The following is a 15,760-nucleotide window of genomic DNA, read 5'->3' as shown; positions in this document are numbered from 1 at the left end:
TTTGGAGTTAAAACAATTAAACTAAATTAACAAAATAAGGGATAAATCAAGCACAGCCCCTAACTCAGGTCAGCTGTAAAACCAAGGACAACGTTTAAAGGAAACTTACAAACATTAAACCAAAATGTGATTAAAGGGGTCAATAAAACAACCCAGTCCCCGCGGTGCCCACCGAGCACGGAAGGCGTCGAGAGTGCCGGCAGACACCGCGTGCTCCCTCACCAAGGACACCCGACAGCGAACGTAGCCACAGAAGAGGGACAAACAATCGGGTGGGACTCTCTCCCCCCCCCATCGCCCGCTGCCTGGACCTGTTAATGGCCAACTTGGCCAGGCCCAGGAGCAGGTTCACGAGGAGGTCCTCCTCCTTCCTGACCCCCTTCCGCACCGGGAGTCCATAGGTCAGGAGCGTGGGGCTGAAGTGCAAACAAAACATTAATAAAAGGTTTTTTAAATAACTAAAAAGGGAGTGCAGCCTACCACACCCTATATAAGCATGGTCCACGGACTCCACAAGACCACAAAAAGGGCAGGTGTCCTGGGAGTCTGTGAACCTACACATTCTACGATTGTAGGGGACTGCTGCATGCAACACCCTCCAACCCAGGTCCCCGATAGAAAGTGGGAGGACACCTCCGTAGAGGGCCTCCCATCAGGGGCCTCCGCCGCCGGACGGCAACAAGGCACGCCAGGGCGTGTCCGGTCGACGGACAAGGGCGAGAAAATGGAAGGTGTGCAGCAGCAGTCCATACCAAAAGCTCCTCCGCGCTGTGCCAAGAGGTAAGATGTAACTCTTTCGAGTTAAAACAAACTAAATTAACAAAATTGGGATAAATCAGGCACAGCCCCTAATTCAGGTCAGCTGTAAAACCAAGAACAAAGTTTAAAGGAAACTTACAACTTTAAACCAAAATGTGATTAAAGGGGTCAATAAAGCACCCCAGTCCCCACGGTTACCACCGAACACGGAAGGCCTCGAGAGTGCCGGCAGACACCGCGTGCTCCCTCTCCAAGGACACCCGGCCGCGAATGTAGCCGCGGAAGAGGGACAAACAATCGGGCAGGACTCCCCCCACCGTTCGCCTGCTGCCTGGACCTGTTAATGGCCAACTTGGCCAGGCCCAAGAGCAGGTTCACGAGGAGGTCCTCCTCCTTCCCGACCCCCTTCCGCACCGGGTGCCCATAGATCAGGAGCGTGGGGCTGAAGTGCAAACAAAACATTAATAAAGGGTTATTCAAATAACTAAAAAGGGAGTGCAGCCTACCACACCCTATGTAAGCACGGTCCACGGACTCCACAAGACCGCAAAAAGGGCAGGTGTCCTGGGAGGCTGTGAATCTATGCATCCTACGATTATAAGGGACTGCTGCATGCAACACCCTCCAACCCAGGTCCCCGATAGAAAGGGGCAGGACACCTCCGTAGAGGGCCTCCCATCAGGGACCTCTGCCGCCGGACGGCAACAAGGCACGCCAGGGCGTGTCCGGGCGGCGGACAAGGGCGAGAAAATGGAAAGTGTGCAGCAGCAGTCCGTACCGAAAGCTCCTCCGCGCTGTGCCAAGACTTAAGATGGAACTCTTGCTGAGTTAAAACAATTAAACAAATTAACAAAATTAGGATAAATCAGGCACAGCCCCTAATTCAGGTCAGCTGTAAAACCAAGAACAAAGTTTAAAGGAAACTTACAAACTTTAAACCAAAATGTGATAAAAGGGGTCAACAAAACACCCCAGTCCCCGCGGTGCCCACCGGGCATGGAAGGCCTCGAGAGTGCCAGCAGACACCGCGTGGTCCCTCTCCAAAGACACCCAGCCGCGAACATAGCCGCAGAAGAGGGATAAACGATCGGGCGGGACTCCCCCGTCGATCGCCCGCTGCCTGGACCTGTTAATAGCCAACTTGGCCAGGCCCAGGAGCAGGTTCACGAGGAGGTCCTCCTCCTTCCTGACCCCCTTCCGCACCGGGTGCCCATAGATCAGGAGCGTGGGGCTAAAGTGCAAACAAAACATTAATAACAGGTTTTTCAGGTAACTGAAAAGGGAGTGCAACCTACCACACCCTATATATGCATGGTCCACGGACACCACAAGACCGCAAAAAGGGCATGTGTCCTGAGAGTTCGTGAACCTATGCATCCTACGATTATAAGGGACTGCTGCATGCAACACCCTCCAACCCAGGTCCCCGATAGAAAGTGGGAGGACACCTCCGTAGAGGGCCTCCCATCGGGGGCCTCCGCCGCCGGACGGCAACAAGGCACGCCAGGGCGTGTCTGGGCGGCGGACAAGGGCGAGAAAATGGAAAGTGTGCAGCAGCAGTCCGTACCGAAAGCTCCTCCGCGCTGTGTAACTCTTTTGAGTTAAAACAATTAAACTAAATTAACAAAATTGGGATAAATCAATTTCACCGAGCACGGAAGGCCTCGAGAGTGCCAGCAGACACCGCGTGCTCCCTCTCCAGGGACACCCGGCCGCGAAAGAGGGACAAACAATCGGGCGGGACTCCCCCGTTGATCGTCTGCTGCCTGGACCTGTTAATGGCCAAGTTGGCCAGGCCCAAGAACAGGTTCACGAGGAGGTCGTCCTCCTTCCCGACTCCCTTCCGCACCGGGTGTTTGCACAGACTGGGCATGGGTGTTAATCACTTGTACATAGTGTTCACTTTTGTAAATAAATTCCCAAGTATGTCTCCCTGCTCTGATGAGCAGTGTTCATGTCATTCAGATGTGAAACCTTTCTGCACAAGATAAAGGAAGGTGTCTCAGTCCAAGGCCTCTTCCCTGTACTTTGTGCAGCCTTCAGACCAAAGTGATGGTCCAGTCTCAGACTTCCTGGACACATTACTTATGCCTGCGCCTCGATGGTGCTTGTCATTGCTGCCAGAATGTTGTGAGCAGGCGAGACAAAGTTCCATCATTCTCTCTGTATGCTTCAGCACCTTTAAGGTGCAGCTGGCCCCCATCTCTGCAGCATCTGTGACCACTGACGCTGTGCTCCTGAGGGGCTCAGGTGCTGAAGGCGGACAAAGGATTAGATGCTTTTAAAGTTTCATGGCCGCATCTCTTAAGATATGACGCTGATCACAGAGCACAAGCAAGCTGCCCTCAGTCATAAAGGAGTCAGACATTCTCAGAGTCTATGTGAAGACTATGGAATGTCCTCACTTATTTGTACCAGTGCATCACAAGTAATCAGACAATGCTCGTGTATATGCTCCACACAAGCCTCCTCTCACCCTTGTTCACCTAACCCTCTCAACATATGCTTCCACTCCCTTCTCCCCAGTAGGCTCATTTAGCTTTCCATTGAATTTATTTATAAGATTCATCTCACCCACACTGAGGGCTGAATTTTATGGGTCACCCCGCAGACAGGAAAAAAATTAGGGCTTCATGCTATTGGCAGTTCACCTGCCAGCAGCCAACCTGCCACCACCACAAGTTTACAGGTGGCAGGGGAGGCATCAGATGGGCCGCCTGCCCATGGCACATCTGAGGCCCTTAAATGGCAATTAATGCTTCTGGAGCAGAAACACCATTTGTGCCAAACATCATCTCTTGTGTCAGAGAGATTCAGTGGGACTTAGTGTTAGTGGAAACTGGCAACAAGATGAAACAGACCTAAGGCAACTCACCAAGACTCCTTTTACAGGGCCTTCCAAACCCAAGACCTCTAACTCCTAGAAAGACAAGGGCAGCAGATAGATGGGGATACCACCACCTGCAAGTTCCCCCGCAAGCCACTCACCATTGTGACTTGGAACTATATTGCTGTTCCTTCACTGTCATTGGGTCAAAATCCTGGAAATCCCTCCCTAACAGCACTGTGGGTATACCTACATCACATGGACTGCAGCTGTTCAAGGAGGCAGCTCACCACCACCTTCTCAAGGACTGCTGCTCATGACTCGAGAGAAATTATCGTTATGAGTGCAGTTCACGGATGTGCAGTGCCCTGATTTTCATTGCTTGCAGCCAAAGTGCATCATCTGAACTCTGCTGATCCCCTACTTAGAACCTTTGTTACGGATTGTGAGGATGGTGCTATCAGAGCCAGCAAAAATTACTTAGAAACTCTGAGTGCCAAGAAGGCTACAGAAGCTGTGTGAGAGAGAGAGGGAAAAGGAGATGTGGCCTATTGTATAATGGGCCGGACTATCAGCATTCACTGTCATTAGCACTCTAAAACTGACCACAACTTCAAGATGTTGGGCATGTATTAATGAGCATGGAAATTCTGAGATTGCAGTTTATCACGAGCTATGGCTCCTCCCGCAGCCAATCATTGAAATCAGTGAGAGTTTCAATTTTCTTGTCCCCACATCATTGTTCAAAACCCCATGAAAAGCTACAACTTGTCCAAAAAGGTGTAACTGGGTCTTTAATGATGATCTGATTAATAACATTTGATGAACAGAATTGGCTTAGAGAAAAATAATTTTACTATGGGTGCTGTTGAATAATTTAGATATTTTTAAAACTAATTTTTAAAAATTAATAAGTTTTTTTCAGAACATTTTCATTTCTACCTTCACCCCATTTGTTTGTATCAACTACAATTTGCTCCATGTAAAAAAAAAGGAAGTTATTTTATTTTAGTGATTTTTATATCCTGGTTGGCTTGGGGGGGCGGTCTGTGAAAATCCATTAATGTATCTGGCTGCTTGAATAGCTTGATGAGATCACTCCAACTCCACACTGCAGTGTTCTTTACTGGACATACGCAATCAGTGGCACAGTGGTAGAGGTGAAATTCTCACCAGACAGATCACCAGATTTCTCAGTGAGGCTTATCTGGTGGTCAGCAGCGAGTGCTCTTGCTTTGCTGCTGACTGCAAAATTCGGTCCAGTTTGTTTTAATACAGGAATTAAGCAGCTTTAGTGCTGCTCCCGGAGGGCTGAAGCTAAACTTCAGTGTTGGGGCTGTGGGAGTCAGTGCATTGAATCTGGCGTGGCTTTCATTTTATTTATTGTGTTTATAACTTGCTGCGTATTGCAAAAAGTCATAGAATTGTATGAAAACTTCAGTTAAAAATTAGTGATTTGTTGAATCAGTGGTATTTACTTAAGTGTTTCTCATTGTGATTGATACTATAGAAACATCACAGAAGTAGTTTTTAGTTAAATATTTCTTATCCTTATATCTTTCTATTCTTTTGTGTACTATAGTTATAAATCGTATTACTTATCTCAGTAAAAAACAAAAAGTCAAATATTTTATTAAGGATTTGGTGATACCAAAACACTCAACTGAGGTAAATTTTTGTAAACATTGGGAAAATGCCCATGATCAAATGCCATGTGATCAAATGTCACTTGATTAAATCTCCAAGAAGTACTTCAAAATCAGAATTGGCAATTCCAGACATACCATCCTCATGAAGGGTGCTAGCAGGACAAGGAAAGTGGGTACAGGCCAGAGAAGTGGCTTGGATTCCTGAAGAAAAATGCAGTATATTTTTTCTAAATTTTTATGAATGGCTTCCTTACAAAAGGGGACATTTCCCTTTCCAAGGCAGCAGATATGGAGCTTGCTGAGCTGTGTGGTTTGGTCGGCACTGTAATTTGACCACAGTGCCAAAGACCCCCCCCACAATAGTTGGGTGTCTTCAATGTGACTGCATACTGTGGTGGTGTCAGTGCAGATGAGAGAAAATGGAAAAGAATAAAAAGAATAAATCACATTTATATAATGTCTTTCACAACCTTAGGAAATCACTGCACTTCAAAGCCAATGAAGTACTAATGGATTGTAGCAATTGTTAATTTAGGAAATGCAGCAGCCAATGGGTACGCTGCAGGATTCCTCAAACAATAAATGTCAATCAAACAATCTGTTTGTTGGTTAGGGTTAATGTTGACTAGAACTCCTGCCCTTTATATAATGTCATGAGGGCAGTCAGGACCTCAGTTTGACGTTTAATTTGAAAGTTGGCATCACAAACAGTGCAGCACTCTCTCATAGGCTGCACAGAAATGGAAGTCTAAATACATGCACAAGTGTCTGAGATGGGGCTCGAATCCATGACCTTCAGACTTAGATCAGTTCTATGACCAGTGAACCATTTCTGACATCATAACTAAAAATCTGCAATGAGCACGACTTCACCTTCAAGACATAGGTGCGAATACTTCCTCTATTGGTTATAGGAGTTCTACCAGCTCTCATAGGGATAGGTCCCAAAAATCTTCAATCACGCAACAAACGCAATGTACGTCTAAGGCAGGGAGTTTGTAGGCAGATATTAGGGTGGGACTCAATACTGCCTTGCGTTTTCCATTGGGGCGGGGCAACACAACTAATGCATCCACCTCCTTGCAGTCTGACATAATAAAAGGAAGCAGAACTAGTGTAATGGCATTCTGTACAGTACATTTCTGCAGAGGCAATGGGATCCACAGGAGTTTTCCAGGCCTAGTTTATTGAGAGATAATTATTTCCTTTGGTAGCCTTCCTAAAAAGAGGGCCAGTTTCTTCAGCTGGATCTCCTGGCTATATTCACAAGAATCTGCCTGGTGCTAGTTTACTGTTGCCACTCTCCTCATTATGTGAGCACTGGCATGTTTAGCAACATTATGTAAATTCCCTAACTCTGGGAAATCTGAGAGTCAAGCACTTGAGTCACTGGCTATTTGGATTTCCACTCTACCATAAATATGGCAGTGGAAAAGTATTGTATTTTCCAAGTTTGTTGGTTTTCCTTTATGCAACTGTGCGTGCTATACCTGGACTGAAAATGCAAGAACCCTATCAGTGGGAAGATGTTCCACACCCAACACCAAATTCCTGAACAAAAACAACTTAGAATTTCACCTCTGATCAGACATTGGCATATTTTAATAACTTGATGGATTACTCAGCAAATGTGCACACCAAAGTTAAAGCTGATGTGACAGTTTCATTTTCAAACACATTCAGTATATAAATTTTTAAATATTTGAACAAAAAGCCCCATTATTTTTTGTAGTGTATTTTCTCCCATGTTGCAGTTTGCTGAAACCAACATGACAAAGGAATACAATTCAATTTACTACACATATATTGTAAAGCCATATACATAGACACACATATAGAGAAGGGCTACATATAGACTGAAAGGAACATTGTAAAATAATCCTCCAAATGCCAACTATATTTAGACTCCATAGATTAACTAAATTGTTTGTCCCATCTTTCCCCTTTTAAAGGAAAATCCAATATTTGGCCCCATCTACATCCAAAGAATCCATCTAAGTAATGTTTTCTTCTGTTCAACTTGTAAATCAGGCCAATGATTGACAGCTGACGGTGTCTGGCCCAGAGCCACTAACTCTTGACAGCATGACAGACTGCAGGTCCATGTTCTTTTCTCAGTCCATTCTGCTGCAGGCTCATGCTTCTGCCTTTAATGTAAACTATTCTGAAAGGTTTAGTCTGCTTTAGCAATCTCTACTGAAAGTTTATTTATGGTTGTGTTACAGTAAAGTGGCTCCATCTGCTGTGGAAGTACAAAGCAAATAGTGATCCCCTTCAGCTTGCAGTGTGTAATTGGACCAAATAGCACCAATGAATTACACTGTGTGTGATCTGCCTTGAATTTAACATCGTACTCTTTCAAAATATCTAAGGATTTTCTTTCTCCTCACTTTAAAAAAAATAAAATTTCACTGCAATCTTGTCAATCATTCTAGCATAGTTTTGGTTCATTAATACCTTCATCTGCTACCACTTGGCTAAACTGCAGCTTATTTTCACACACTTCATAAAACCAGATTCCTCCCACCAGATAAATAATTGTGTTCAGTAGCATTTGCATGATCTAGATTTCATTTTGACTTCACATCATGAACATTTTTAGAGATAAATTTCCAAATAATCACTTTCATTCTCAACTCCAAGGCCCTGAGGCAGTCATGTGCTTGACAGTTCATCAACCATAATTTAGTTTCTACAAATAAAGCATTTATGCTTCATATTTTTAAATTTATTTTTTAAAAAGTTTTTCCTTTTAAACTCCAATATCTGAAGACACATTTGTAGGTAAAAAAGTGGTTGTAACGCTGATGATGGGTTTTAAAAAAAAAATCAATGTCTCTATGGTTATCTTTGTGGTGCAGGCCAAGGGCTCTTAATTTAAGACACAATTCAACCATTACATTTTCTAAATCACACTGACAGAACATAACTAAAAAGCCGACTGTATAAGTATGACAATTACAGAACCTAAAAACCTGCTAGAGTTGAAAGCCAGACTTCACTACTTTGAATGCCTGTAGCACAGAACCAGGTTTTTGAACATTTTGCAGATTCAGATGCACAATAGTGGAAAGTGCATCATTGTGCTGATCTCCTGGAAAACCAATTCATTTCTTAATTAAAAAAGAACTCAGTGTTAACAGCGCTGCAGCCAAAGATTAGCCTGTAGGAAATTAACCCTTTGCCTTCAGGTGATTTTCCTCAAGAAAGCCATGGACTTCAATTCATGTTTTTATTTTTGTTACGAGTTGAGAGCAAAAGGTTAACAGCCCTGTCACTAGATAAAGCTGTCCAGTGAGATAGCAGTTACATATGGGCATAGGCCACTTTGCCCTTGATGCTCATTCCTCACTAGTCACTATGTGCCATCTCAGCTTCAAACCACTGGCTTTATCTGATCATGCTGTGAAACACCTGCACTGGCGATCAGGCTTTGGCTTGATGTGCAAAGACCTGCCATCATCTGCTTGACATTGCACAAGTTATAATTATTCATCTGAATGAATATGTCAGAGCAGCAGCAGCAGCCCTCTCATCACGGCAACAGAAAAATACATCAAAACATTATCATCCCAGCAGGAAGACAGGGACCATAAGGAAAATTATGCATTTCAATATGGATGCCATGTAAAAATGTCAAGCTATAACTCTAGCAGTGGAAAAAAAAATACTCCTTAATTATAAATATATTCAAATACTACTGCCTAAGCCTTGGCAACAAGTGCATGAATCCAAATCTTTACAAAATAAACACAAGCAGCAAATAGTTACAAAATACATGTACTCAGTTACCAGTTTTTTTGGTGTAATTAATAGGGCCTGCAGTAACAGATTTGGACAGTTATTTATTTTGAAAAAAAATTAAAGGCAGGAAAGGGACAGAAAGATGATATACTAGTTAACAAGATTTACTTCAGATTAAAATTAATTTGTATTGAACCAACTGTAAAAGATATAACAAAGTTTATTATCATGTCTGCTATATGCACTGTGAGTCATCATTCTTAAAATTATTGGAACTTAGAGGATTTCAATGTTTGACATTTTCCTTTATGGTGCCCTGTCTCTTTTCATGCACTGGCTTTGATTACCCAGGAACTTCTCTGATTTTAGTAATTTAGCCTCCATTCTGTCCATGGATATACTTTTCCTAAATTCTGCCATTTCTGACTTTTATCCATCTAATAGAAAGTAGCTCATTCTCCTCTACCTGTGGATAGTCTTTTTTAGTTTTACCATTCATGAAATAGTGTATATTGTTTAGTTAAAAATGTGCTATATCACATTGGTATTCACAATAAGTGAATAAGCACCTAACAAGTCCCAGGAATTTGTGTGCAAAGTCTAAATCACAGTCCAATAGAAGTACCATCTTTCAGATGACACATTAAACGAAGGCCCTGCCTGTACTATCAGGTGCATGTCAAAGATCCTATGGCACTATTTTGAAGAACAGTACGGGAATACTGGGTGCCCTAGTCAATATTTTTCCCTCAACCAGCACAAAAAACAGGTTCTCTGCTAATTTCCATATTGATACTTGTGGGATTTTGCTGCCACATTTTCTACATTACATCAGTAACTACGCTTAAAAAGATACTCAATTGGCAGCAAAGCGCTTTGGAACATCTTGAGATTGTGAAAGGTGTTACGTTAATTCAAATCTCTATCCCTTCCCCCATTATCAATTACTAAAAGAGTTTTGAAAGATTTTAATATAAAAGTTTCCTGACTTCTAGGAGAAAGGCAATTTATACCACACCCTTACCATGCTTATTATATGGTAATCTTGACATATTAACAATTTGTAATTTTATTTACAAATCCACAAAAAAGGCCAATTGATCTAATTCTAGAATATCCAGAATTCACTGAATCATTTGGCTAACAATTTTCAGTTGTTTAAAAATCAGGATCAAAGAGAGACATAACCAACTTGAAGGACAATAGAACATATAACTTTTTTTTAAGTCAGAAGACAATCTGACCTATACATTTGGATGGCACAGAAGGCAAGGCTTGCTTTCTGAATAAAATCAATAGCAGGATATGTTGGAACTTGCGAAAAAACATTAAAAGAATTAAAAAGGAAACAATGCAGGGAAGATTAAGACAATGGAAACAAAAACAAAGAAGAGACCAGGTAAAGAGAATATTTTCCAGCTACACAGATCTGAGACGTATCTGATGCTAAGAGCAGAACACATTAATCAAGTGCTTAGACAAGATTGAGACTTGGTACACCACAAAATAATGGAGCTTCCCTTGACAGGTTAATGTCACAAAGTTCTAAAAGTAAGTGTGGGCAAAAATGGTTTCCTTCTTCCTAGGGGATGACCAATTGTATGCAGAAGTTGAACTGAGGAATATGTTACTTTAAACTGAAGAAAATATTGGTACAGTCACTTGCCACAGCAAATTAAATCTGGATTATGGACAATTCAATAACAGAACTGTCATTTGCTGAGATAACAAGAAATTGGGAAACTGGCAATTCCATCAGCTGTATCTTGCACAGGTATCAGTGAATAACAATTCCATTCATTGCTTGTTGCCTATTTTGATGCCAGCAGCTGTGTCAGTTTGGGTTACTCAAAGTACACTGATTTTTCTCCTTTGTTGATTTTCTTACTCGACTCATTTCTGGGGGTCGGTCACCTTCAGGTATTTCACCCAAGTGACTTTTATTCAGAAGACCCAACAGAACCTTCGTATCATTTGATTAAGGAGGCCTCATCACAGCTCAGGCCAATGTTTCCTCACCCAAAGTCCATCATCTGTCCCTGCAGCAGAGGTCGCTGGTTAAGGATCAGAAGCAGGAACTCTAACCAACTTTTCTCTTCCAGCCTATGAGCCACATGTAGCTAGGATGTTGGCAGCAAGGCTAAGATCAGCTAACATTGCATAGGCCAGGAGCTTTCTTCAACTGTATGGCTTAGCCAATTATTAGATGAGCTCACCAAACCATTGAGAAAGCTCAAACAAACAACAGGTCTTGAAATGTTTTGAAACTTGAAATAAGCTTACTCTTCCAAACAAGATGTCTGCTTATCTTAACAGCAAATTCAGCTACAGCAAAGATTTATATAGTTGGTATAATTTATAAAGGCAGAATATTCCCTTGACAAGAATACTTATGGTACTACAAAAAAAACCATCAACAGTAAAAGAGCATTTACAGAATCTGACTAGTACCTGCTGTGTCCAAGAAATCACAAGTGGAACAGGAAAATCTGTGGAGCAATCAGGTGGTTCAGCTGGATACTGAAGATAAAAAAGAAGTCAAGTAAGTAATAGGTTGTTGATGCCTTCAGGAATGGCACAAGATGTTAATGAATAGACCTCTGAACTCTTGACTGCAAGCTATTAGGACAAGTGTTCCTCCAATCTAGCTTGTGAGAAATCTTTTAAAGGATATTGTAGGAGTTTCATACCCATTAATTAGCAAGCATAGCTTAGTTTTCAAACCTATTCATCAACACATAGCTGCATGTTTCTTTGAGATACATTACTCTGAAAGTGATACACTTACATTTTAGTTTTGTCAGGTTTCACACCTTTCTTCTACAGCTCCCCCTAAAGTCAGTGAACACCCAACAAGCAGTCATAAGTTCCAGCTTAGTAATAAAATGTAATTCGTAAAACATCCTTGCAAATTTTAAAAATAGTGAACACAAAATTCCTTAAATTCTATAATCACAACAACCAGAACAGTTCTTTTTTAATATAAGTGAGTGATCCACGATGCCCCATTAGTTAGTTCTGAGCTATAAAAAATAAGATGTCGCCCCATTTAATTCTTGGCTTGTGACGGCTTAGGAGATTCCAACCAAGGCAGAAGGGCTTGACCATTGATCTCAGTATCTCTTGGTTTGTGCTGGAGGCAATAAAAAAATGCCAAGGCTCCTGATACACATTAAAGACTTGTACTAGAAAATGCATATAAACAGTTAGACTGAACTGCGCTATTTCCCTGATAGTTATTCACACATGTACCATATTTAAAGCAAGTATTAAATTAACAGAAATTCCAGCTGTCTCCGCTCTCAGGCCATTTGCCTGTAGAATTAACAATTGCCCATCAAAATCAGTCAAAAGTAAGTCTAATTCCTACCATAAAAGTTTCCTGCTCTCAAATATAAAAGCAAGTCTAACTTGAGCACTTGCCTGAAAAATACACCGCTGAGTTCTGTTTAAAAAACTCATGCAAATGGATGGACTACAAACTGATCCTGCCATTTTTATGGATGAGGCATAGAAACATTCTGAATCAGATCCTGCTGGTCCCCAGCAACTAAAAGCTGATATCTGACAACGGAACATTAAGTTTCTACACCAAGACTTGGATTTTTCATCCCGAGTCGGGTAGCGGGAGTCTGTAAATTTCCTGGCTCACCCCACTGCCCTCAGGTAAAAATGAACTAAATGGCAGGTTATTCATTCGGATGGTGGGGCAGGTGGGGCGGTGGTCGCATTCAGGATGGAGTCAGGCCTGCCTTTCCTAGATGCAGATCAGAGGCAGCTGCAAGGACTGCCGAGTGCTGTGGCAGGCTGTTTAAAAGGCCCACCTCAGTTCTTTGGCACTTCATCCCAATTGTTTTCTTAAAAACGTCTTCTAGCGCTCTCACTCCCCCAACCACTCCCCAAGCCGACACGTGCCAACCCATGCCCCGTAGCCCCCCTCATATCATCCATGCCAACCCATGCCACCCATCCATCCGCAAGACCTCAGTCCCTATACAAACTAATGTCAACTAATGCCAACCCAGGCCCCACCCATCCCCATGACCTCTTATAGCGCCTATGCTAACTTAGTCCCAATTTATGCCAACGCATGCACCCCAACCATCCCCACGGCCCCTTATAGCCCCTATGCCAACTCAATCCTCCACCCACAACCCTTTGCCAACTAATCCAGTATCCACCATGGGCAGATCTCAGGAACCATGTTGAGATGAAATATATTAGAGCTCATTATATTTTAAAAATCCTATGCATGAAAGCTCATTCAAAACATTTAAATCCCTTCAAGTACTTAACCCCTCCCTTATCAAAACAAACTGACTTGTATTCGTAACCCAGATCAAAAACAGCCAATCCTTTAATAACCTCTTTGCCAGATTATGAACTTACAGCCAACTTCACTGTGATAATGATAGGCTCTGGAAAGCATCCAAGCATTGATAATGCTACAATAGCATTTAGGATTATATTAACAGTTATTGAAACTGCTACAATAGATATTTTTCAATTCTCACAGACAAAAGCAGGATGCTTTACTTTCAATTTTTAAGGGGCTGTCCATTTAATTAACTTGTACGTTTTGACAGTTCTACAGACCTTATCTGCCCTTCACGAGTATTTACGACTTCTCTAAAGATTCATAACTCCCACACTGTGGGATAAGGCCCTTGCTCCAGCAAAAATGGGATCTGTTTGAACTCAGCAGTGAGTTCAAATGGCTTTGCTGAGTTTGGAATTCCCACGTGTAGGAGTCACATCCTGCCCCCATTTCCCCTCGTCCGGCAAAAGTAGGATCTGTTGGAAATGGGATTAGGGCGTTCGGATCCACATCCCGCCCACCATTTTTGAAGTACCTGGAGTCTCCACAGCTCAATCTCAGAAATGCATTGAAATAGCTATTCCAGCAAGGGCAGTTTTTTTTTTAAACGATGCTTTTAAGAATTGTATACTGCACAAGTAAAACGCGAGGATAAGACAGGCCTTTAGCTTTAGATACTACACCCATATGTAACAGAATTTAATCAGAATTAATACAGTTTAGAGAATTTTCAATACTAAAGTTGTGAATTTTCTCAGCAAATTTTTCTCCCGTTTACTGAAGTCACCAATTCTTCGTTAAGGAATATTTATATGGACACTTCTGCACTTTAGTTACTCAGTCTAAATGGTCATCATTCACATTTAGTATCCGTAGAGAGATTAGAGCTATGGAATAAAAACCACAGAAGAGACAAGGTAAAGAGATTTTTTCCCCAGTTACACAGATCTGCAGACATATTTGATGCCAACAGCAAAATAAACAAATGCTTCGACAAGAGTGAGACCCAATACAGCACAGAAATAAAGGGGTTTCACTTGACTAGAATGTTCTGGTCAGAATGTTCTAAAAGGAACAATGGGCAAAGATGGTTTCCCTCTTCCTTGGGGATGGCCAATTGTATGTAAAAGTTGAACTGAGGGATGTGTTATTTTAAACTGAAGAAAATACTGGTACATTCATTTGCTACAACAAATTAAATCTGGAGAATAGACAACTGAATAATAGAACTGGCGTTTGCTGAGCTAACAAGAAATTGGGAAACTAGAATTTCATCAGTTGTATCTTACTCAGATACCAGTGAACTTTTCTGCCCTTCTGAATAACTGCTTTTTACTCCCAATTAGAACCATAGAAAAGTTACAGCACAGAAGAAGGCCATTTGGCCCATCTTGTCCATGCCAGCCCGAGGACACCTAGGTGCCCTTTCTAATCCTTCCTGCACCCGGCCCATAGCCCTGTAGCTTACAGCACTTCAGGTGCAGATCCAGGTACTTTTCAAAAAGAGTTTAAAGTTTCTGCCTCTACTACCAACTTGGGCAGCAAATTCCAGACACCCACTCACTCACTACCCTCTGCGTAAAAAAGTTCTTCCTCATGTCCCCCCTACGCCTTCTGCCACTTATCTTGAATCTATATCCCCTGGTTCTAGAATTCTCCATCAAGGGAAACAATTTTATCCTGTCCACTCCAACTATTCCCCTCATAATTTTGTACACCTCAATCAAGTCACCTCTCAGCCTTCTTTGTTCTAAGGAAAATAACCCCAACCTTTCCTCATGGCTACACTTTTCTAACGCTGGCAACATTTTTGTAAACATTCTCTGCACTCTCTCCAGAGCTATGACTAATTTCTATCTTGAATCCAGCTAGCAATTCATCCTGCCCCTTGCCCCGACTCCACTTTCTCTGACCTTATTCATTAGCCAATTATGGGGCATCGCATCATAGGACTTTTGCAAATCTAGATAAATTACATTTACTGCATGAGCAGAAGGCTCTGAGGCACACCCTGAAAAGGGAATGGGAACAGGTGGCGAGGAAGATAATTTCCTGGTGTTTGGTCCCAAGGACCTGAAAAGCAGTCACAGAGAAAATTCAGTGACCTCAAGCAGGTGGTCGAGATCAGTGAGTCCACCTTCAAAGGACATTTGTTATGATATGACAGGTAGTATTTGCCAGATGGACCAAATCCACAAGGGAAACTTGGCCACGCTATCACAACGGTTTTGCAATTTGTATTTATTACGAGGTTTGTGCACTGAACGTCAGAAGTAATGAGTCCACTATCGCCTTTAGAGGTTTTAAAAATTAAATTAAAACATATATTAACAAAAAAAATTAAGACACATGCACAAGATTACAATTACACCGTTTTTTTTACTATTATAATAAATCCCAAAATTCCTAATTAACCTGATTCCCAACAACACAGCACCTTTTAAAGCAACAGGTCAAAATAGA

General features: G+C 42.0%; 1 protein-coding gene across 8 annotated transcripts in view; it reads right to left on the bottom strand.

The window, feature by feature from the left end:
* Nucleotides 1-15,760, bottom strand: part of fancl (FA complementation group L) — a 94,727-nt gene that overhangs the window by 12,129 nt on the left and 66,838 nt on the right. For all 8 annotated transcript variants that reach the window (XM_041215361.1, XM_041215395.1, XM_041215378.1 and 5 more), the window contains one exon: nt 11,431-11,499. In XM_041215361.1, the coding sequence (XP_041071295.1) occupies nt 11,431-11,499 (69 nt within the window). The remainder of the gene's footprint in view (nt 1-11,430; nt 11,500-15,760) is intronic.

This window comes from Carcharodon carcharias, chromosome 2 (assembly GCF_017639515.1).
Source record: "Carcharodon carcharias isolate sCarCar2 chromosome 2, sCarCar2.pri, whole genome shotgun sequence".
Taxonomy (NCBI): domain Eukaryota; kingdom Metazoa; phylum Chordata; class Chondrichthyes; order Lamniformes; family Lamnidae; genus Carcharodon; species Carcharodon carcharias.
This window is presented reverse-complemented; position numbering and strand designations above follow the sequence as displayed.